Source organism: Stomoxys calcitrans, chromosome 5 (genome assembly GCF_963082655.1).
Source record: "Stomoxys calcitrans chromosome 5, idStoCalc2.1, whole genome shotgun sequence".
In the NCBI taxonomy this organism is placed as follows: Eukaryota; Metazoa; Arthropoda; class Insecta; order Diptera; family Muscidae; genus Stomoxys; species Stomoxys calcitrans.
The window spans coordinates 145331909-145356908 of record NC_081556.1 but is presented as its reverse complement, the minus strand read 5'-3'; the positions used below and the strand labels follow the sequence as shown (position 1 = coordinate 145356908).

At 39.9% G+C, this 25000-nt stretch overlaps 1 protein-coding gene across 1 annotated transcript in view; it reads right to left on the bottom strand.

Moving 5' to 3' along the window:
- LOC106088923 (diuretic hormone receptor) overlaps positions 1-25000 on the bottom strand; it is a 119409-nt gene that overhangs the window by 15360 nt on the left and 79049 nt on the right. Inside the window, 3 exon segments of the mRNA XM_013254637.2 lie at positions 6651-6744; positions 9811-9904; positions 24959-25000. Of these exon segments, the coding sequence (XP_013110091.2) occupies positions 6651-6744; positions 9811-9904; positions 24959-25000 (230 nt within the window).

Genomic DNA, 25000 nt, shown 5'->3' with positions numbered 1-25000 from the left:
CGAGAAAAGCGTTGTGCAAAATTTTGGCAAGATTGGTCAAAAAATGTGATTGCAATGGCTCTAGTAGTGAAAATCGGGCGATATACATATATGACAGCTATATCTAAATATGAACCGATTTCAACGAAATTCACCAGTAATGTCGAGAGTCAAGACAAAATCCTTCCTAACAAATTTCAAGAGAATTGGTTAACAAATGGCAATTTTTTTGCATTATTACTGCAAATCGGACGAACATATATATGGGAGCTATATCGAAATCTAAACCGATTTCTATGAAATTCTTTTGTAATGTCGAGAGTCAAGAGAAAATCCTTCCTAACAAATTTCAAGAAAATTGGTTAACAAATGACCATTTTATCGCATTATTACTGCAAATCGGACGAACATATATATGGGAGCTATATCCAAATCTGAACCGATTTCTATGAAATACTCCTGTAATACCGGGAGTCATAACAAAATCCTTCCTAACAAATTTCAAGAGGATCGGCAAACAAATTACAATTTTATCGCATTATTACTGCAAATCGGACGAACATATATATGGGAGCTATATCCAAACCTAAACCGATTTCTATGAAACACACCTGTAATGTCGGGAGTCATAAGGAAATTCTTCCTGCCAAATTTCTAGGGAATGGGTTAACAACTGACCATTTCATCGCATTATTACTGCAAATCGGACGAACATATATATGGGAGCTATATCCAAATCTGAACTGATTTCTATGAAATACTCCTGTAATACCGGGAGTCATAACAAAATCCTTCCTAACAAATTTCAAGAGGATCGGCAAACAAATGACAATTTTAACGCATTATTACTGCAAATCGGACGAACATATATATGGGAGCTATATCCAAATCTGAACCGATTTCTATGAAATTCACCAGTAATGTTGGGAGTCAAGAGAAAATCCTTCCTAACAAATTTCAAGGGAATCGGTTAACAATCGGTTAGGAAATGACCATTTTATCGCATTATTACTGCAAATCGGACGAACATATATATGGGAGCTATATCCAAACTGAACCGATTTTTATGAAATTCACCAGCAATGTCGGGAGTCAAGAAAAAATCCTTACTAACAAATTTCAAGAGAATCGGTTAACAAATGGCCATTTTATTGCATTATTAATGAAAATCGGACAAACATATATATGAGAGCTATATCTAAATCCGAACCAATTTTAATGAAATTTACTCGTAATAGTGAAAGTAATAAAAAAATCTCTCCTAACAAATTTCAAGAGAATCGGTTAACAAATGACCATTTTATCGCATTATTACAGCAAATCGGTCGAACATATATATGGGAGCTATATCCAAACCTAAACCGATTTCTATGAAACACACCTGTAATGTCGGGAGTCATAAGGAAATTCTTCCTGCCAAATTTCTAGGGAATGGGTTATTAAATGACCATTTTATCGCATTATTACTGCAAATCGGACGAACATATATATGGGAGCTATATCCAAATCTGAACCGATTTCTATAAAATACTCCCGTAATGTCGGGAGTCCTAAGAAAATCCTTCCTGCCAAGTTTCAAGTGAATCGGTTAACAAATTACCATTTTTTTGCATTATTATTGCAAATCGAACGAACATATATACAGGAGCTATAACCAAATCTGAACCGATTTCTATAAAATACTCCTGTATTGTCGGGAGTCCTAAGAAAATCCATGCTGCCAAATTTCGAGTGAATCGGTTAACAAATGACTATTTCATCGCATTATTACTGCAACTCGGACGAATGTATATATGGGAGCTACATTAAAATCTGAACCGATTTTAATGAAATTTACCTGTAATGTCGGGAGTCATAAGAAATTTCTTCCTGCCAAATTTCAACAGAATCGGTTAACAAATGACCATTTTATTGCAGTATTACTGCAAATCGGACGAATATATATATGGGAGCTATATCCAAATCTGAACCGATTTCCACGAAATTCATCAGTAATGTCGGGAGTCATAAGGAAATTCTTCCTGCCAAATTTCTAGGGAATGGGTTATTAATTGACGATTTTATCGCATTATTACTGCAAATCGAATGAACATATATATGGGAGCTATATCCAAATCTGAACCGATTTCCATGAAATTCCCCTGTATTGTCGGGAGTCATAAGAAAATCCTTCCTATAAAATTTCAAGAGAATCGGTAAACAAATGGCCATTTTATTGCATTATTACTGCAAATCGGATGAACATATATATGGGAGCTATATCCAAATCTGAATCGATGTTTTCCAATTACAATAGGCTTAGTCTCTAGGCCGAAAAACATGCCCATACCAAATTTGAAGACGATCGGATGAAAATTGCGAACTGTAGTTTGTACACAAATTGTGCACAGACAGACGGACATAGCTAAATCAAATCAGAAAGTGATTCTGAGTTCATCGGTATACTTACCAATGGGCCTATCTCTCTTCCTTTTAGGAGTTACAATCTAATTCACTAAGTTATAACACCCTGTACCACAGTAGTGGTGTAGGATATAAATACCTTATGTATAGTAGAGTATCCCAAACGAGTAAAAGTGTACTAAGTTCGGCAGAGCCGAATCTTATATACCCTCCACCATGGTCCGTTCGGGTGGGTTTTGGGATGGGGCGTCCCCCTAGGTTATTTGGCTCCAAAGTGTTATACCTATTTCGTGTTTATGTGTAAAGTGGCATACAAAATTTTGCTTAAAACGGTTCACCAGTCTTCGAGATCTAGCTTTTTTGAAAATTGGAGGGGGAGAGCCCGTTCCGTTCGGTTATCAAAAAATTTAGTTCCCCATTTTCACCGGGGGCTCAAATTCTACCATCTGTGAAAATTGCATGAAAAAACGATTTCAGGCGTTTTTATACCCACCACCGAAGGATGGGGAGTATTAATTTTGTCATTTCGTTTGCAACATATCGAAATATCCATTTCCGACCCTATAAAGTATATATATTCTGGATCAGCGTAAAAATCTAAGACAATCTAGCCATATCCGTCCGTTCGTCTGTCACGCTTTTCACAGATTATTATTTTTTTGTCCATAAGCAGGTTAAGTTCAAAGATGGGCTATATCGGACTATATTTTGATATAGCCCCCATATAGGCCGATCCGCCGATTTAGGGTCTTAGGCCCATAAAAGCCATATTTATTATCCAATTTAGCTGAAATTTGGAACAGTGAGTTATGTTAGGCCAGTCGACACGCTTCTTTAATTTGGCCCAGATCGGTACAGATTTATATATAGCTGCCATATAGACCGATCTGCCGATTTAGGGCCTTACGCCCATAAAAGCCACATTTATTATCCGATTTTGCTGAAATTTGGGACAGTTAGTTGTGTTTAGACGCTCGACATCATTCTTCAATTTGGCCCAGATCGGTCTAGATTTGGATGCAGCAGCCATATAGACCGATCTCTCGATTTAAGGTCTTGCGCCCATTAAAGGCGAATTTATTGCCCGATTTCGCCGACATTTGGGACAGTGAGTTGTCTTAGGTTTATCGACATCTTTTTTGAATTTGGCACTGATCGGATCAGATTTGGATATAGCTTCCATATAGACCGATCTCTCGATTTTAGGTTTTGGGCCCATTAAAGGCGCATTTATTGTCCGATGTCGCCGAAATTTGGGACAGTGAGTTGTCTTAGACCCTTCGACATATTTTTTTAATTTGGCATTGATCGGTTCATATTTGGATATAGCTGCCATATAGACCGATCTCTCGATTTAAGGTTTTGGGCCCATAAAAGGCCCATTTATTGTTCAATGTCGCTGAAATTTAAAACAGTGAGTTGTGTTAGTCCCCCGGGCATGTTTCTGCAATATGCCATAAATCGGTTCAGATTTGAATTTGGCTGCCATATAAACCGATCTTGCGATTTTAGGTCTTAGGCCCATTAAAAGCGCATTTATTGTCCAATTTTGTTGAAATTAGGGACTGTGAGTAGTATTAGGCCCTTCAACATCCTTCTTCAATTTGGCCTAGATCGGTCAAAATTTGGATATAGCTGCCATTTAGACCGATCTCTCGATTTAAGGTCTTGGGCCCGTAAAAGGAGCATTTATTGTCAAATTTTGCCACAATTTGGGATAGTGAGTTGTGTTAGGCCCCTCGACATATGTCTGCAATATGGCACCGATCGGTTCAGATTTGGCTTAAGCTGCCATATAGACCGATGTCTCGATTTAAGGTCTTAGGCCCATAAAAGGCGCATTTTTTGTCCAATTTTGCTGAAATTTGTGAGTTGTGTGAGGCCAGTCGACATTCTTCTTCAATTTGGCTCAGATCGGTTCAGATGTGGATGTAGCGGCCATATAGACCGATCTCTCGATTTGAGGTCTTAGGCCCATAAAAGCCACATTTATTATCCGATTTGGGACAGTGAGTTGTGTTTAGCCCCTCGAAATCATTCTTCAATTTGGCTCAGATCGGTCCAGATTTGGATATAGCTGCTACATAGACCGATCTCTCGATTTAAGGCCTTAGGCCCATAAAAGGCGCATTTATTGTCCAATTTTTGTGAAATTTGGGACAGTGAGTTGTCTTAGACCCTAAAACACTCTTCTTCAATTATATCCAGATTTGGATATAGCTGTCATATAGACCGATCTCTCGATTTAAAGTCTTGGGCCCATAAAAGGCGCATTTATTGTCCAATGTCGCCAAAATTTAGGACAGTGATTTGTGTTAGGCTCTTCGACATTTTTCTGAAACTTGGCCCAAATCGGTCCAGATTTGGATATGGCTGCCATATATACCGATCTTTCGATTTAAAGTTTTGGCCCCATAAAAGGCACATTTATCATCCCCTTTCGGTTAAATTTGACACATCCGTGTCGTATATGGTTGAGATCGGTCTATAATTGGATATGGCTACCAAAAAGATCAATATTTTGTTCTACAAAATTAAACAATGACTTGTAGTTATTAGACCACTCAACCTCCGTGTTTGCTGCTTCGGTATAGCTGCCATGGGGTCATAAATTATACATTTTTCACCGGATTATGACGAAGGGTGGTCTACATATATACCCGAGGTGGTGGGTATCGAAAGTTCGGCCCGGCCGAACTTAAGGTCTTTTTGCTTGTTCGAGCATATTCTAACTCGATATCATATTCAATGCTTTCTATTCAAAGAACAGCATAGCAAGCATCTGAGTAAAGTAAGGCAGTGTGTGCTGTTTTCCAAAACACTTTGACTGGCATGGTGGATCGTGATTTCTGAAACGCCATGCATCTTCATCAATGCAAATTGCAAATTTTGCCCATGAACATTCTACTAAGGAACAGGGGCAAACTTCTCACATATCAATGAGTATAGTCCGATTAAAGTTTTTAGCTCCATGATAAGGGTCTTCCTTTTTATAGCCAGGTCCGAACGGCGTGCCGCAGTTCCACACCTCTTTGGAGCGAAGTTTTACATGGCATAGTACCTCACAAATGGCATAGTACCTCACGGTGGGAAAACCACCGTTGAAATTTTTTTCTGATGGTCTCCCCAGGATTCGAACCCAGGCGTTCATCGTCATAGGTGCGGACATGCTAACCTCTGCGCTACGGTGGCCACCTTCATCAATACCTTTTGTCAAATTTATTGAGGTGTTGTACATACCCAACGACTATTGAGTACAGGGTAGAGCACTCTTTTGTTTTGAAACAGTGTTTAATAAGTCCTCTAACTCTCCCTAGCGCAGAAACACAGAAGAAAAACTTACTTTCCACTATTCCGATACGAACTAATCAGCAATGCTAAGAACAACCAACACATCAACATTGTAAAACTCTTTTTATTGTGTACTAGTCTTTGGATATGTAGGACACCTTAATGTTTTTGACAAAGCTGTTGATGAAGATACATGGGGTATCAGAAATCATGATCCACTTGCCAGTCAAAGTGTTTTGAACAATAACACATTCACAATTCTTTGAATAGAAAGCATTGAATATGATCTCGAGCTGCAAAATGTTCGAAATATCACAAAAAGATTTTAAAGATCGAAAAAAGAGCGCAAACAGAGGAATTGATTTTGTGTAAATTGTTACCAGAATTCATGGTGGTGGGTTTCCAAGATTCGGCCCTGTCGAACTTGGCACATTTTTGCTCCTCTTTCCCATCAATTCATTTCAGTTATACTGTCTCGTAGCAACAAGCTAGACATGTCTGCCTTTTTATCACTCAGCTAATATTTTATTTTGTGTTCAATACTACATACTAATCGACCCCTAAACGACATGTGTATAAATAGGCCATCAAAATGTAATTTAAAGTTTCACCAAAGCTCATCGTACCAGCTCATCCATACTATTATAGACTTATTTTATGCACCCACTTAGTCATAATTAAATAAAAAAATTTCAAATTCCTCCACAAAGCAAACTTTAATACATCCCCGGAGTAAGTTTAATGAATACTACGAGCATAAACATAAAACTCACACAAGCACACACATACACACACACACACTGGGGTGCGGGCACACATTACACTGCAATAGACTTTAATGTGAACATAAAATTTAAACGTGACATTAAATCATTTCATTTCTAGCCAAACAGCAAAAAAATTAAGAAAAAAGAAACAGAAAATGCCTACAGGCAGCACGTTTTGGTCGAAAAAAAAATCTCTTTGATCTTACTCACCTTCCACCAGCATCCAGAAGAAATTTGTCAATGTGAAAAAGTGAAACAAAGTCACCAGGATTATACATCCGGCCAGGCCTGTGTGCAATGAAATCTAAGAAGCGAAAATACAAAAGATACAAAAAATCACGTTAGCAGTATTGGAGTTGCAGGGGGGTTGGGGGAACATTAATAAATTACAGTATTGTGAAATTATGATGATTTAACAAAATTTCATAAATAATTTCTTACAAAAGGAAATAGCAAACATATAGTCTTGCTTTCTTTTATACCCTCCACCATAGGATGGAGGTATACTAATTTCGTCATACTGTTTGTAACACCTCGAAATATGCATCTGAGACTTCATAAAGTATATATATTCTTGATCGTCATGATGTTTTAAGTCGATCTAGCCATGTCCATCCATCTGTCCGTCCGTCCGTCTGTCCGTCCGTCTGTCTGTCGAAAGCACGCTAACTTTCGAAGGAGTAAAGCTAGACTCTTGACATTTTGCACAAGTGCTTTATATTAGTGTAGGTCAGTTGGGATACTAAATGGGCCAAATCGGTCCATGTTTTGATATAGCTGCCATATAAACCGATCTTGGGTCTTGACTTCTTGAGCCTCTAGAGGGCGCAATTCTCATCCGATTTGACTAAAATTGTGCACGTGGTGTTTTGGTATCACTTTCAATAACTGTATTAAGTATGGTTCAAATCGGTCCATGTTTTGATATAGCTGCCATATAAACCGATCTTGGGTCTTGACTTCTTGAGCCTCTAGCGGGCGCAATTCTCATCCGATATGACTGAAATTTAGCACCTGGTGTTTTGGTAACACTTTCAACAACTGTGTTAAGTTTGATTCAAATCGGTTCATAATCTGGTATAGCTGCCATACAAACCGATCTTGGGTCTTGACTTCTTGAGCCTCTACAGGGCGCAATTTTCATCCGATTTGACTGAAATTTTGCACTTAGTGTTTTGGTATCACTTCCATAACTACACTAAATATGGCGCAAATCGGTTCATAACCTGATATAGCTGCCATATAAACCGATCTTGGATCTTGACTTCTTGGGCATCTAGAGGGCGCAATTCTCATCCGATATGACTGAAATTTTGCACATAGTGTTTTGGTATTACTTCCAACAACTGTTTTGAGTATGGTTCAAATGGGATGATTATCTGATATAGCTGCCACATAAACCGATCTTGGGTCTTGAATTCTAGAGCCTCTAGAGGGCGCAATTCTAGTCCGATTTGACTGAAATTTTGCACGTGGTGTTTTGATATTACTTCCAACAAGTGCGCTAAGTATGATTCAAATCGGTTCATAATCTGGTATAGCTGCAACATAAACCGATCTTGGGTCTTGACTTCTTGAGCCTCTAGAGGGCGCAATTCTCATCCGATTTGACTGAAATTTTGCATCAGGTGTTTTTTTATGACTTCCAATATTTGTGCTAAGTATGGTTCAAATTGGTTCATGTTTTGATATAGCTGCCATATAACCTGATCTTGGGTCTTGGGTTCTTGAGCCTATAGAGGGCGCTATTCCCATCCGATTTGACCGAAATTTTGTACGTAGTATTTTTTTATAACTTCCAATAATTGTCCCAAGTATGCGGCAATTCGCTACATAACCTGATATAGCTCCCATATAAACCGATCTTGGATCTTGACTTCATGAGTCTCTAGAGGGCGCAATTCTTATCCGATTTGACTGAAATTTGGTACGTAGTGTTTTGGTATTACTTCCAACAAGTGCCCTAAGTATGGTTCAAATCGCTCCATGTTTTGATATAGCTGCCATATAAACCGATCTTGGGTCTTAACTTCTTGAGCCTCTAGAGGGCGCAATTCTCATCCGATTTGACTGAAATGTTGCACGCAGTGTTTTGGTATCACTTCCAACAACTGTGTCAAGTATGGTTTAAATCGGTTTATGTTTTGATATAGCTGCCATATAAACCGATCTTGGATCTTGACTTCTTGAGCCTCTAGAGGGCGCAATTCTTATCCGATTTGACTGAAATTTTGTACGTAGTGTTTTGGTATTACTTCCAACAAGTGAGCTAAGTATGGTTCTAATCGCTCCATGTTTTGATATAGCTGCCATAGAAACCGATCTTGGGTCTTGACTTCTTGAGCCTCTAGAGGGCGCAATTCTCATCCGATTTGACTGAAATTTTGCATCAGGTGTTTTTTTATGACTTCCAATAACTGTGCTAAGTATGGCGCAAATCGGTCTTTAGCCTGATATAGCTGCCATATAAACCCATCTGGGATCTTGACTTCTTGAGCCTCTAGAGGGCGCAATTCTCATCCGATTTGGAAGAAATTTTGTACAACTGCTTCTCTCATGACCTTCAACATACGACTCCAATGATGGTCTGAATCGACCAATAGCTTGATACAGCTCCCATATAAACCCATATCTCCCGATTTTGCTTCTTAAGCCCCTGCAAGGCGCAATTGTTATCCGAGTGAACTGAAATATTACACAATGACTTTCACAATGTTCAACATTCATTTATGGTGCGAATCGGACTATAACTTGTTATAAAGAGATACCGCGCATAGAACTCGACAAATGCGATCCAAGGTGGAGGGTATATAAGATTCGTCCCTGCCGAACTTGGCACGCTCTTACTTGTTTTAATTTGACACATGGTATGTGGAGCGTAACAAACTGGTAGGCATTGGGATGTAACGAAGAGAAGACAACGTAACATGGCGACCCAGATTGGTTCATACATAAGTCTGGTCTCCATATACACAGATGGTAAGCTATTGTGATTTCAATAGACGGAGGGATGGACATGATAAGATTGACATAGAAAGTCAGGACGATGCAGAAGTTATATACTTTATATGACACAATTAGTATAAATCCCAAGCTGTGGTGAAAGTCATAATTACGGTTTTATCCATAAATTCCGTCATTCTTATAGCAACTTTCCTACAATGCATAGCAACAAAATGCTGCCTTTGGATCCATTCAAGTGTTGCAAAGTCGTTGTAAGCTTACAAAAGGTGTATACAAATATGGGCCTTTATAATAAAGCATGAACTAACAAGTTGATGCGATATAACAAAATATTCTTACAAAAAAAACCCAAACACACACACACTAATAGTATTAACAAACAAATTCATTTTGCATGCCTACATACCTGTACAGAGAGTGTTAGTATCCACAGCAAGCCCGACATGATGTACGTGAAGAATAAATTCGCATGTATGGAGTTGCGCAAGCAACGTAATTCTCTAAGGGTACCAACCACCACCAACAAAAAATTGCCAGACCAATGCAAAACCGGATACATATTCAGCACAACACAGTTGTAGTTCGTAGAGCCCGCCATTACCGTAACAAATGCCATTGGCGTGTAACAAAGTTCGCGTTGTGGTTGTGGTAGTAGTGAAGAGTAGTAGTAAAGAGGGCCCCCCCACCACAAAGAGTTTGAGCAGTTGTTGTGTGTGTGTGTGTGTGTGTTATATAGTCGATGTAGTTGTTAGAGATTCAAAAGCAGTAAGTGGTTGTGTAGCACAAATTTTTAGTGCAGGTTGTTGGTGAAGTTGTTTTTTACAAGCGAGCGCATATCCCAGTGGTTTTTATTATTCAGCCATGGTTGATTGTCCACGTTGATTGTTGTTTAGAGTAAGCAAAGTTGTCGTTTTGTTTTCGTTGTTGGTGATGTTGTTGTTGTTGTTGTTATTATCCAAGTCATGGGTCCCATAAAGAAGGTTGAGTGCGCGAGGCGCCACAGCAATGTGCACACATAAAACAAAAGGATACAAAGAAAGATGCCAAGAAATTATTCCAGAGTGACTGTCTTAATTATTTTAAGCTACAGCCTAAATTAGCATAAATTAAAATGGAAATTATGACTAAAAATAAGGTAGTTTATTTTCAATGGAACTTAAGAAGTATTAAAGGATTTTTTTTAAAGTTCAAGTAATCATACTTTGAAGTAAATGAATGTTGATGTTATGTAATGTTCTTTCAATAAATGTTATCTTATCTTAACCATTTTGTTTGTAAGTCTGCGGAATACTGATTCTAGATCTGTTTAAGAAAATGTCTTATAAGAACTAATGACTGACTGAGCAAACTGTCGTAGAACACAGATGAAGACCGTTTTGGTATTCCAGAAACTGCAGTCTGGCTAAGCTTTCGACAAAGGAGACGTATGCGCCTTCGGAGGTACGTCCAGTATTTTTGTAGGGACAGAACTGCGATTCTTATACGGAGCTGGAAAGATAATCAGGTCTCCCGAAGAGCAGAACACTGAAAAATCGCTGAAAAAGAACAAGTAAAAGCGTGCTAAATTCGGCCGGGACAAATTTTATATATCCTGCACCATGGACCGCATTTTTTGAGTTCTTTCCCCGGTAACTCTTTTTAGGCGAACAAAGGATAATGGATAAGCATTGATATGCTAGTTATGGTTCAAATAGGAAAGTCAATGTGTAAAATTTCAGCCTATTCGGATAAGAATTGCGTCCTATAGGGTCTCAAGAAGTGAAATCGGGAGATCGCTTTTTATATGGGAGCTGTATCAGACTATAGACCGATTCAGACCATATATGACAAGTATGTTAAACATCACAGCTTTTCCTGCGAAGTTTAACATATTTGTAAAAACATACGCTGTAAAAAATTTCAGATAAATCGGATACGAGTTGCGCCCTCTAAAAGCTTAAGAAGTATAATCGGGAGATCGGTTTATATGGGAGCTATATTAGGTTAAAGACCAATTGAACAATACGTGCAGAATTTCAGCCGAAGCAAATAAGAACTGCGCCCTCTAGCGGCTGGAGAATTCAAGATCCCAGATCGATCTATATGGCAGCTGTATCAGGTTATAGACCGATTTAAACCATGCTAGGCACAATTCTTGAAAGTCATACCAAAACACCTCAAATTTCAGCCAAATCGGATAAGAATTGCGCCTTTTTCAGGCTCAATAAGTATAATCGGGAGATTGGTTTATATGGGAGCCATATCAGATTAAAGACCGATTTGAACCACACATGGCACAGTTGTTGGAAGTTATAAAAAAAAACCATATGCAGAATTTCAGCCGAATGGGATAAGAAATAGGCCCTCTAGCGGCGGAGGAAGTCAAGATCTCAGATCAGTTTATATGGCAGGTATATAAGGTTATAGACCGATTTGAAATCGGCTGAAATTCTGCATATGGTTTTTTTATAACTTTTTTATAACCAACTATACGTGGCACAGTTGTTGGAAGTAAAACAAAACCTCTCATGCAAATTTCAGCCAAATCAGATAACTACTGCGCCCTCTAGTGGCTCGAGAAGTCAAGATCCCAGATCGGTTTATATGACAGCTATATCAGGTTACAAACCGATTTGAATCATACTTGGCACAGTTGTTGGAAGTTAAAACAAAACACCTCATGCAAAATTTCAGCCAAATCGGATAACTACTGCGCCCTCTAGTGGCTGAAGAAGTCAAGATCCTAGATCGGTTTATATGGCAGCTATATCAGGTTATAAACCAATTTGAACCATACTTGCCACAGTTGTGGAAAGTTATAACAAAACACCTCATTCAAAATTTCAGCCAAATCGGATAACTACTGCGCCCTCTAGTGGCTGAAGAAGTCAAGATCCCAGATCGATTTAAATGGCAGCTACATCAGGTTATAGACCGATTTGGATCATACTTGGCACAGTTGTTGGAAGTTATAACAAAACACTTCACGTAGAACCGGACAAGAATTGCGCCCTCAAGAAGTCAAGATCCAAGATCGGTTATGGACGATACACTATGCCAGGATTTTCCGGCCATTTCTATGTGGGGTCCAATGAATTGAGTAGATTATCATATAGGCATGGTGATCTACTTGTTCAAGACCTTATTTTTTATGATTGGGAGGTTTTAGATGTGACAACATGTTCGAAGAATCTAATCGGTAAGGTTCAGAATTGGAGGAACTCCATGGAGCACTCCTTTTCTGACCATCGTTACTTTAGATTTAGAATAGCACGCCCAGCTAGGTGAAAACCGACTGAACAAAATTCGAAAGACTACTCAGGGGTCAAAATTCGGAAGACTACTCAGGGTGAGACGAAGGCCATCGTAGCGCAGAGGTTACCATGCCCGCCTTTGACGCTGAAATCCTGGGTTGGAATCCTGGCGAGGGGTCAAAATTCGGAAGACTGCTCAGAGTGAGACGGAGGCCACCGTAGCGCAGAGGTTACCATGCCCGCCTATGATGCTGAAAGCCTGGATTCGAATTCTGGCGAAAACATCAGTAAAAAAAGTTTTCAGCGGTGGTTATTCCCTCCTAATGCTGGCGATATTTGTGAGGTACTGTACCAGTTGGTATGACACCCATGTTATAACTTCGAAACAAAGAGGTGTCCCAATGCGACGCGCCATTCGGGCTCGGCTATAAAGAGGAGGCCCCTTATTATTGAGCTTAAACTTGAATCGGTCAGAACTCATTGTTGAGGGAGAAGTTTGCTCCCTTCCTTAATGGAAGGTTCATGGTCCACAGACTTTATAACAGAGTACGTCGTAAAAAAGTAGCAGTTTATTGGGATGTGTATCACACACGGCTAAAGATGATCAGAGGGACAAAACGTTCCTCCAGGAAGCTTCTCTGCGAACAGATCGATAGCGTTAATGACGCCGCCAAGATGAAAATGTTTATCTAAAAACCCATGCCCAAACTGAAACGTTGGTCTCTTCTAATCCGGATGGATTAGAAGAGGTTCCCGATCGGATACCTGAGATGACACTCGAGGTCGAGTGCGAGGCACTGCTACCAGAGGCACTGTTTTGGATTGACGGATCTCTAGTGTTGCCATCTGGGAGATCGTGTTTTGCAGATAGATCAGAATCTCTTCTTATCCGGATGGATTAGAAGAGGTTCCCGATCGGATACCTGAGATGACACTCGAGGTCGAGTGCGAAGCACTTCTGCCGGAGACACTGCTGCCGCAGGCACTGCTGCCATAGGCACTGCTGCCACAGGCACTGGTGCCAGAGGCACAGTAATAATGCGATAAAATAGTCATTTGTAAACCGATTCTGTTGAAATTTGTTAGGAAGGATTTTCTCTTGACTCTCGACATTACAGGTGAATTTCATAAAAATCGGTTCAGATTTGGATATAGCTCCCATATATATGTTCGTCCGATTTGCAGTAATACCGCAATAAAATTGTCATTTGTCAACCGATTCTGTTAAAATTTGGTAGGAAAAAATTTCTTATGACTTTCAATATTACAGGTAATTTTCATAAAAATCGGTTCAGATTTGGATATAGCTCCCATATATATGTTCGTCTGATTTACAGTAATTCTGCAATAAATTGGTCATTTGTTAACCGATTCTCTCGAAATTTGGCAGGAAAGATTTCCTCTTGACTCTCAACATGACTGGTGAATTTCACGGAAATCGGTTCTGATTTAGATATAGCTCTCACATATATATATCGCCCGATTTTCACTCCTAGAACCACTACAAGCGCATTTATTGACAAATCTTTCCAAAATATTGTTCAACGCTTTCCTCGATGACTTCCACAATGTCTGTTAAGTTTGATCGAAATCGGTTCGGATTTAGATATAGCTCCCATATATATCTTCGTCCGATTTGCAGTAATTCTGCTATAAATTGGTCATTTGTTAACCGATTCTCTCGAAATTTGGCAGGAAGGATTTTCTCTTGACTCTCGACATGACTGGTGAATTTCATAGAAATCAGCCCAGATTAAGATATAGCCTTCACATATGTATATCGCTTGATTTTCACTCCAAGAGCCTCTGCAAACACATCTTTTGACCAATCTTGCCAAAATTTTGCACAAGGCTTTCCTCCACAACTACCACATTATCTGAGAAGTTTGCTCGAAACTGGTTCAGAATTAGATATAAATAGCTCCCATATATTGGGTTGCCCAAACAGTAGTTGCGGATTTTTCATATAGTCGGCGTTGACAAATTTTTTCACAGCTTGTGACTCTGTAATTGCAATCTTTCTTTTGTCAATTATCAGCTGTTACTTTTAGCTTGCTTTAGAAAAAAGTGTAAATTACTTTTTGGGCAACCCAATATATGTTGGTCAGATTTTGGGTAATTTGCAATAATGTTGTCATTTGTCAACCGTAGTTATAAGAGTTTGAATATATTTGCTCGAAATTTGATACGGATTGTTTTATAACCCATCTGAAAACATCTGGCGAGGTCCATCAAAATTGGTTCAGAATTGGATATAGCTCCCACATTGTACTTTTAGGGTAGGTGTAGGGTATTATACAGTCGACACCGCCCGACTTTTGCCCTTCCTTATTGGTTAGTATTTAGAGCACGCATGAAGCCTATTACTGGCTTAGGTGCATAGTGGCATGAAGCGGATTTATATCCGCACCCTTTTTTCAATCTAACCTAAACTACTTGTTTGCCAATTCTACTCAAATGCAAATTTACCCACGAACATTCCACTAACTGTTCCTTAGTGGAATGCTCATGGGTAAACTTTTCACATGTAATTAGGCACTGTCCAATACAAATTTAAGCTCAATGATAAGAGAGCTCCTTTTCATGACCGAGTCCGAATGGCGCACGGCAGTGCAACACCTATGTGGGGAGAAGGAGTTTCACATCATGCTAACCTCTGTGCTATGTTTGCCTCAAATTCCATTCACATTTCCTAAACAACCATGACCTTCAACATTTTGTCGCCAAACATCATAACCTTGAAATACCACAAAAATATTTTTTCTCAAAGATCTTCTTTATGGTGCGTAAAACGTTTCGACAGGTTACTTTAATATACTCTCCAAGAGTTTGTTTGTGCCCTTATAAATCAAAGTTCTTGTCATTTGTTGTTGTCATATCTTGTATGACTTCTTCTGGATCCCATCACGTACAAAAACCCCCATCAACAAAGAGACAAATTAGCATTTTGTAATATTTTTTCGCCCCAAAGGGACCTCATATGCAAGTGTATTAGAGTGGGTCAATTTGAAAGTGCAAAAACAACACAGCAACGAAATTCGGTTTCTGGTCCCATATAAATAAAATTTTCGATTTTGTCTCTAGCTCGATTCTCTCTGGAAGCTCGATTTTGATTTTACACCCATGGGCGAAACTCCTTAGAATTTGTTGTAGATTAGGATTTTGATAACCGCCAAAAATTTACCCACCCTGATGAGGACATCGAGATAATGGTCGAGCGTATTACGAAAGCCCAGAACGACTCGCTGATGTCAACATAGCCTAGGGGCAAACAGCGACCGCCATGATGGACCCCAGTACTGGTTGTTCTATGGAAGGACTGCAGAAAACTCTTCAACAGGACGAAAACCACAAGGTCACCAAGCGACTGGGACGTCTATAAGGCAGAGCTAAAAAAAATACAAGGACGAACTGGCTCAGAATAAATATTGGGTGGAATTCTGCACCTCCGTGAAGGATGCATCTGGGACTTAAATTTTTAGGAAGATGCTATCCTAGACCCTCATTTCGGTGGGAAATATTTAGAAGTTGGAGAATGTATGGTCAATGTCTAGTGAGGAAACACTAGAACTACTCGTTGATACACACTTCCCGAAAAGCTCTCCAATGGAAAACGTCACGCCAAAAGAGGCCACTGATATGCACACATCGGAGGTTATTGGGGAAATTATGTCTGAGTCGAAAATCCTTTGGGCGATAAAAAGTTTCTACTCCTTCAGGTCACCAAGTCCTGATGATGTGCCACTGGTTGAATTACAAGCCGTGTCCGATAGACTGGCTGCTTGGCTTAGGCAGATATACTCAGCTTGTATCAGCATGTCGTAAATACCTGTGGGATGGAGGGACACAAAGGACATTTTCATTACAAAAGCAGGAAAACCTTACCACACGAAGGCGAAAGATTTTCGTTCTATTAGTCTATCATATAAGCTGAAGATTTTAGGGAGGTTGATAGAAAAATATCTTAAGGCAAAGATCCTTGGAGGTCGATTAGGCGTAGTTTCCCACCATTCTTAGAGATATACTTCAGAAAGCTTTAAGTGCGACAGCAAAGTGGGCTACCGATACAGATCTTGGCCTAAATCCCTCTAAGAGAGAAGTATTTCTTTTCAGCAGGAGATATAAGTTAGGTAGGATGGCACCTGTCTCCTTGGAAGGAGAAAATGTTCCATTTACTGAAAGTGTTTGCTGGGTGTTTTGCCAGACAGAAAATTAAACTTCACATCAAACATTTTGGAAAGGGCAAGAAAGGCAACTCTTGTCCTTTACACCTGCAAGAGTGTCATTGGAAAAAGTGGTCGGTTTACACTGCGTGTTATGCATCGAGTATATACCGAAGTTGTCAGACCTATAATTCTACATGGTTGTTGTTGTTGTAGCAGTGTTTTGTGTTCTTTTTTTCGTCTGCTTTATTCTGATGAGTATCCATGTAATCCCATGGCAGCCCGTTGTACGCACCGGATTGACCCCATGGAATCCTTCAACGGCAAGGACTGCCGTCTCAGTGTAGGTGTTCGTCCTTTTTTCGTCATGGAAGAAGCACATCCCGGAGGGCCTTCTCCGCACTTATCTGGTCCATGCCGGGATTGAAAAGAACATCGGACCCTAGTTCAGTTCGGTTTGCCAGAACCGCCTGCATCATAGGTTGGTGTCGGTGAGTTGTAAGTGGTGCATAGAAGGGGGAACATTTCCGATCTTGCTCTGGCCTTACGTTACTGCGGGAATACAGTCACACTTTTTTTACACTTGTTTTCTAAAGCAAGCTAAAAGTAACAGCTGATAACTGACAGAAGAAAAAATGCAATTATAGAGTCACAAGCCGTTGAAAAAATTTGTCAACGCCGACTATATGAAAAATCCGCAATTACTTTTTGGGCAACCCAATAGATAGCAGTGGGTCACAAGCGTCACCGTTACCTTCTGCGTCCTCGTCGTCGGACTATGCGAGCCCCCGACCTCTAACGTGCGGCAATATATTGAACAGCAGGATCTCAGCCTCAACATTGCCAGGCCAGTTCCGGGAAGTGTATCTTTTTTGCAATTGAATTCCAGTGATCTGAGAGGCAAGATCGACGAGATAGTGGAGTTTATGAGTCGGAAGGACATGTTGGTTGCAGCGATTCAAGAGACAAAACTGACCAACACCTGCAGCTTGCACAGATGTCACGAATATAATGTGCTACATAAGGATCGCCTAAGGAATGGAGGTGGGGGATTGGCCTTCGTGATACACCATTCCGTACCTAATGGACCCATCTTGCCTGCACCTGGCGTTGGTGACCCCAACATGGAGTGCTTTGGGACAGCAGTCAAGCCCGGTACTGCCGAAATAGAGCTATACAAAGTGTACATACCGCCAGTTGGTAGTTGTGACCCAGTTAATGGCCAAGTTTACAAACTCGATATAAGTGGGCTAATGTCTGGCCACAATAGTCTGGTTCTAGGGGACTTTAATGCGCATCACGTTTCATGGCATTCTCCCCTAGATAACGACCAGCGGGGCGTAGGTTTGGCAGAGCGGATTGAAAGCTCCACGTTTTTCACGATGAATGAAGATGCCCCCACTAAGATTAAGAGGACAGGTAGCAGCTCGCCAGACATTTCCATTACATACCCTGAGCTCCTAAGTGACGTTACCTGGCAAGCCGTTTTTTTTTTTTGGGATCAAACCACCTCTCACCATCGACCGACCAACCGACTTCATAACCTCCTCCGCGCCAGACGTTTATCAATCAAAATCAGAAGGCCGATTGGGTCGGCTTCAGAGAGTACACCAATCGCCGCTTCAGTGAGCTGACACCCTCCTCAGATATGCTAGTTGCTGAGAGGAAATTCCGAAATATCATTAACGTAGCTGCCGCGCACTTTTTTTCAGACGGTCGTTTACCCAAAGTGCGGCCCAATTTCCCAGCGCAGCCAGTGGTACTCGCAGACAGGAGTGATGGAAATCGTTGCACGAACTCCACTAAACCTAGAATCAACAAACTCAATCTGAAAATTAACAGGGTAGTCGAACGAACATAAGCGGAATTTGTGGCTGGAACACTTGGAGCAATGAAATTTAGGCACCTGGAGTCCAGTACCTTACAACTGTCCTCAACCTATCTTTGAACACTATTATAGTTCCCGATGCATGGAAGATGGGCAGAGTGATCCCGCTACTGAAGCCTGGATAGGAGTTAGAAGGAGTCAAACAGACCGATCTCCCTACTCTCATTAGTAGCCAAGACGCTTGAGGGACAACTACTCGGGAGCCTCGTTGGAAAATTTCCATTGGCCGAACATCAGCATGGATTTCGAATAACCGCTCTCCATGCTACCACCAAACACATTTGCCTCGGCTTTAATTAATTTAATTAATTTGCCATGGCATGTAATAAGACCTCTCCGTGGCACTGGACCAATCGAAGGCATTCGACACGGTCAGCCATGCCAATTTATTAAGGGGGCTTTCTCTTTGGTCATATGGTGGCTACGGACACTGTGTTATCCTTGATCATTGAACGAGATGGCGGAACTGTTCAAAATCCAAATTTTCTGGATGCCTGGCCATAGAGATATCCCAGGGACTTGAAGAGCAGATGAGCTTGCAAGACTAGGAATCACCTCACACATTCCAGGGGAACTACAATCTGTGGAAATTACTCTAGCGATATATAAGCTAAGACTTCAGGATCGGGCCCGAAGCGCAACGAATGATAGATGGGGGCGCTCTGAGCATTCCAAAATCTACCGCTTTGCTGTCACTGGCTAGAACAGACGTCTCAATCATTATGTCCTTCGTGAGAGGTGACTGTCTGATCGGAAAACATGTTGACAGATAGAAGGTTGCAAGTAACTATTTCTGCAGAAGCTGTGAGGCCATGGAGGAAAAGGAGACTTTACAATATCTGTTGCGTGTTCCAATGTCCCGCATTGGAGTTATCATTTCTTTGAGAACTTGTCTGATTTAGGGAATGTAGACATTCGCAAGTTGTTGAGCTTTTTAAGCGATTTGGATGATTTGAAGATAGGAGTCTGATGGCAGACTGCCACTTCAATCTAACCTTACTTTACTTACTTTAATTGCCCATGTCAGAACATTTGTTCAACGAGCCGAACGTAGAATAGCGTCCCAAGCGCCTCGATCTTTTGTGCTCATTCTAAAATTTCTTACGCCAAGTTTCGAGGTGTATTTACCACCTGATCTTTTGATCGAGCTTTTGGTCGTCCCGATTTGCGTGTACCACCGTGTTTGCCTTCAAAAAACAGCTATGCTGGAGCTTCTTCATTCATTCTGACAACATGACCTAACCAACGCAGCCGTTGGTCTATGCCGTTGGCATATGTTGTGTTTGCAGCTTTTCAATGTCCAGCTTCCTGACAGTGTCAGATCGTACATTCCTCGCCATGTTCAAACGGGTGCGAACCTTTGCTGCAACAAAGTAATAATTCCAATCTATATTCGCTCCACGGATCGATCGTACATCTATCATCGATCTAAATCGAACCTTATGTGTCTAAATTCCTTAAGGTATATTTAAGTGGATCGTTCTTTAAATAAAAATAAATTATTTTCTGTGAACCTAAGCAAGAACATACTTAAATTAACACAGCGTTATCCCTCTCTTCATTTATAGAAATTCATTGCTTTGAGAATTTTTCACATGAATTATTTCGGTCCAGCTAATTTTCTGGTTATTTATTTTGTTAACAACCAAGGAACACTCTTTAAAGACACAAGAAACTAATTTTTAAAAGCAACCACTGGGCCACATAGTCAACCTTGGGTCATTTCCTTTGTTCCCACTTGTTTTCGTTTTTTCTTCCACAATTTTCACTTCACTGCTGACAATTGTAATCATTCATCGACCCACCCTAACATATATTACCTTACAACCTTTCGTTTGTGTTTTGTAGAATCTGAGAAGCAAAACGTACTCGTACTTCCCCCATAATCCTTTGATGCTTTGACATATTATAATGCCAACTCATGCCATCGAGTTGAGATGTATGACCTGCAAAAGGATCAACATTGTCGCAACAATTTGCTAACAAACAAAATCCTCAAAAGGATGAGAATAATTGATGGTAGTGTAACGTTTCATGGAAGTGTTAATAATCCCCCATGGAGGTGGAAAGCAAATGAGAACCAAAAAAAATACAAACACAAAGACTATTCCCAAGTATAAGCAATTAATTACTCATACGACGCACAACGGGGGCTCTTGAGCAGAACTATGGGGATTTTGGGGATAATGGATCAGAAAGTTTCTATGCCTACATAGAAAAATAATATCATGGCTGAGAAGAAGGGCAGAATAGAAGTAAGAAGGTAAATATTTTGGCATCTTATCTCGGTTTATAAAATGTTCTCAACCAAAAGACCTCGAAAGTTTTTTTTCTCTCTTTGCTGACCTATGAAAATGTTTACATGACAGATGACTGACGTGGCAATTTGTGTTACCAACATATTAGAGGAAATTATTCAGGAAAGAATCATTGGGGTTTTTTTTTTGCTAACTGTTTGACCATAAAATTACTTTTAGCATGAACATTTCATACGAAAGCTAAGAAAATTGTTAAGTGATTTTGCTAAAATCGGGTTTTGGATAAGAAACACCTTTTGCAAGGCTTATCTCTAACAGATCGGAAATGGCTAGAAACGTTTCGGCGACCACTGCCATTAGGTTGAGGAGTCTTTGTATTGGGTCAAGCAACGGTTATGAATGACAAATGGTCACTTATTAGGGTCTGTGAATGTCCCCTGTGGCCAGCAGTAAAAATGTTTAACCAAAGGCCAATCGGGCAAAATTTTTCAAATTTCAAACCTCATATCCTTTGTTATACCCACCACCAAAGGATAGTGCCAGTCAAATCGGACGGGAATTGCGCCCTCTAGAGGCTCAAGAAGTCAAGACCCAAGATCGGTTTGTATGGCAGCTATATAAGGTTATGAACCGATTAGGACCATACTTCGCATAGTTGTTGGAAGTGATTTCAAAACACTATGTGCAAAATTTCAGTCAAATCGGATGAGAATTGCGCCCTCTAGAGGCTCAAGAAGTCAAGACCCTAGATCGGCAGCTATATCAGGTTATGAACCGATTTGAACCATACTTCACATTGTTGTTGAAAAAGATATTAAAACACTATGTGCGAAATTTAAGTCAAATCGTACGAGAATTGCACACTCCTGAGGCTCAAGAAGTCAAGCACCAGATCGGTTTATATGGCAGTTATATCAAGTTATAGACCATACCAGTTGTAGGAAGTGATTTCAAAACACTTTGTGCAAAATTTCAGTCAAATCGGACGAGAATCGCGCCCTCTAGAGGCTCAAGAAGTCAAGACCCAAGATCGGTTTGTATGGCAGCTATATCAGGTTATGAACCGATTAGGACCATACTTCGCATAGTTGTTGGAAATGATAGCAAAATACTATGTGCCAAATTTCAGTCATATAGACCATATAGACCGATCTGTCGATTTAAGGTTTTGGGCACATGAAAGGCGCATTTATTGTCCGATAACGCCGAAATTTGGGACAGTAAGTTAAATTGGGCCTCTCGACGTCTTTCTGCAATATGGCATAGATCGGTCCATATTTGGATATAGCTGCCATATAGACCGATCTCCCGATTTAAGATTTTGAGCCCATAAAAGGCGCATTTATTGTCCGATGTCTCCGAAATTTGGAACAGTGAGTGGTGTTAGAACCTTTGACATCCTTCTGCAATTTGGCTCCGATCGGTTCAGATTTGAATATACCTGCCATATAGACCGATCTCTCGATTTAAGGCTTTGGGCCCATAAAAGGCGCATTTATTATCCGATGTCGCCAAAATTTGGGACAGTGAATTAGGTTAAGCTCATCAACATACTTTTGCAATAGGGAACAGATCGGTTCAGATTTGCATATAGCTGCCATGAGTTGTGTTAGGCTTCTCGACATCTTTCTGCAATTGGTCTAGATCGGTATAGAGTTGGATATAGCTGCCATATCGACCGATCTCTCGATTTAAGGTTTGAGTCCATAAAATGCGTAGTTATAGTCCGATGTCGCCTAGATGACAGTGACTTATGTTGGGCCCTTCGACACACTGTCTTCAATTTGGCTCAGATCGGTCCAGATTTGGATATAGCTGCCATATAGACTGATCTCTCAATTTAAGGTTTTGGGGCCATAAAAGGCTCACTTATTGTCCGATATCGCCGAGATTTTGGACGGTGACTTGTGTTGGGCCCTTCGACATGCTTCTTTAATTTGGCTCAGATCGATTGAGATTTGGATATAGCTGCCATATAGACCGATCTCTCGATTTAAGGTTTTGGGGCCATAAAAGGCGCATTTATTGTTCGATTTCGCCGAAATTTGGGACAATGAGTTGTGTTAGACCCTTGAACATTCGTCGTTATTTTGGATCAGATCGGTCCAGATTTGGATATAGCTGCCATATAGACTGATCCGCCGATGTAGGGTCTTAGGCCCATAAAAGCCACATTTATTATCCGATTTTGATAAAATTTGGAACAGTGAGTTGTGTTAGGACCTTCGACATCCTTTCCCAATTTGGCTCAGATCGGTTCAGATTTGGATATAGCTGCCATATAGACCGATCTCTCGATTTAAGTCTTTGGGCCCATAAAAGGCGCATTTATTATCCGATGTCGCCGAAATTTGAAAGATTGAGTTGTGTTAGGTCCTTCGACATCTTTTTGCAATATGGCATAGATCGGTTCAGATTTGGATATAGCTGTCATATAGACCGATCTCTCGATTTAAGGTTTTGGGGCCATAAAAGGCCCATTTATTGTCCGATGTCGGCGAAATTTGGGACAGTGTCTTGTGTTGGGCCCTTCGGCAATCTCCTTCAATTTGGCTAAGATCGGTCCAGATTTGAATATAGCTGCCATATAGACCGATATCTCGATTTAAAATCTTGGCCCCATAAAAGGCGCATTTATAATCCGATTTCACTGATATTTGACACAGTGACTTATGTTAGACTTTTCGACATCCGTGTCGTATATGGTTCGTATCGGTTTATTTTTAGATATATTGGGTTGCCCAAAAAGTAATTGCGGATTTTTCATATAGTCGGCGTTGACAAATTTTTTCACAGCTTGTGACTCCGTAATTGTATTCTTTCTTCTATCAGTTATCAGCTGTTACTTTTAGCTTGCTTTAGAAAAAAAGTGTAAAAAAAGTATATTTGATTAAAGTTCATTCTAAGTTTTATTAAAAAATGCATTTACTTTCTTTTTAAAAATCCGCAATTACTTTTTAGGCAACCCAATAGCTACTAAAATGAGCAATATTTTATTATACACAATTGAACAATGACTTGTACTTATTAGTATTTGGTCAAATTGGGAACATATTTCGATATAGTTGCTATGGGACACAAGTTATGAATTTTTCACCGGATTTTGACGGAAGGTGGTTTACATATATACCCATCAAGGTGGTAGCCAAAGTTAGGCCCGGACGAACTTAACGCCTTTTTACTTGTTTTTAAATTTTTTAAATTTTAACATTGGTATTCACAAAACTTTGTGTAGATTTAAAATAGGTTTATTGGACAGAATATCCTTATAGAACTGTAAAAAAAAACCTAATTTAAGGCTTCATTAGGTTTTCGGAATAAGTCCGTTTATATAAAAATGTTCCTCAATTTTTTAATTGATGCCCATTCTTCTGCTTTCATTGATGTCTATTCTCCTCATTAAATAAATACCAATTTCATTGCCCACACAATGCCGGAACAATGAAACTAGATTACCTCTAAGGCAAACACAAAAACAAATATCCAGCCAACATTTTAAAAAAGTCAAACCAACCTTTAACATGAACGCTAATTGACTTCTCAGAAATATTAATGCGTGTGAGTTTCCGCCTACGTGAATATTTATAAAACACCTACACACACACCCACACACACATACACATAAGTCATAACTCTGCTCGAAGTCATATACACAAAAAAAAAATTAACAACCACCACACTAAACAATGAATAAAGCCACAAGTAAGAAGCTCATTAGCTTAAAAGCTGCTCACTTCATTCATTATTCTCTGACTTAAGTCATACTTTTGTTGGGATTTTCCTTTCCATTCATTTGCACATTTTCACTTATACTTGGCAGAAAGTGGCACACAATGAGCCACTAACATTAAAACGCACTTCAAAGGCTAATTTTTATTAAGGACCAGAAAATAAAAAAAAAAAAAAAATTCTCTCAAACAAAAAAGGCTTTAAATATGAGAGGGGAAGTATGTTCCCCAAACTCATATCATAAAAATTTTGGATTTTTTTTTTTGGCATTTTCCTTACTTACTTGAAGTATACAAACACCGCTATGGCCAAGGTCAGCGACACC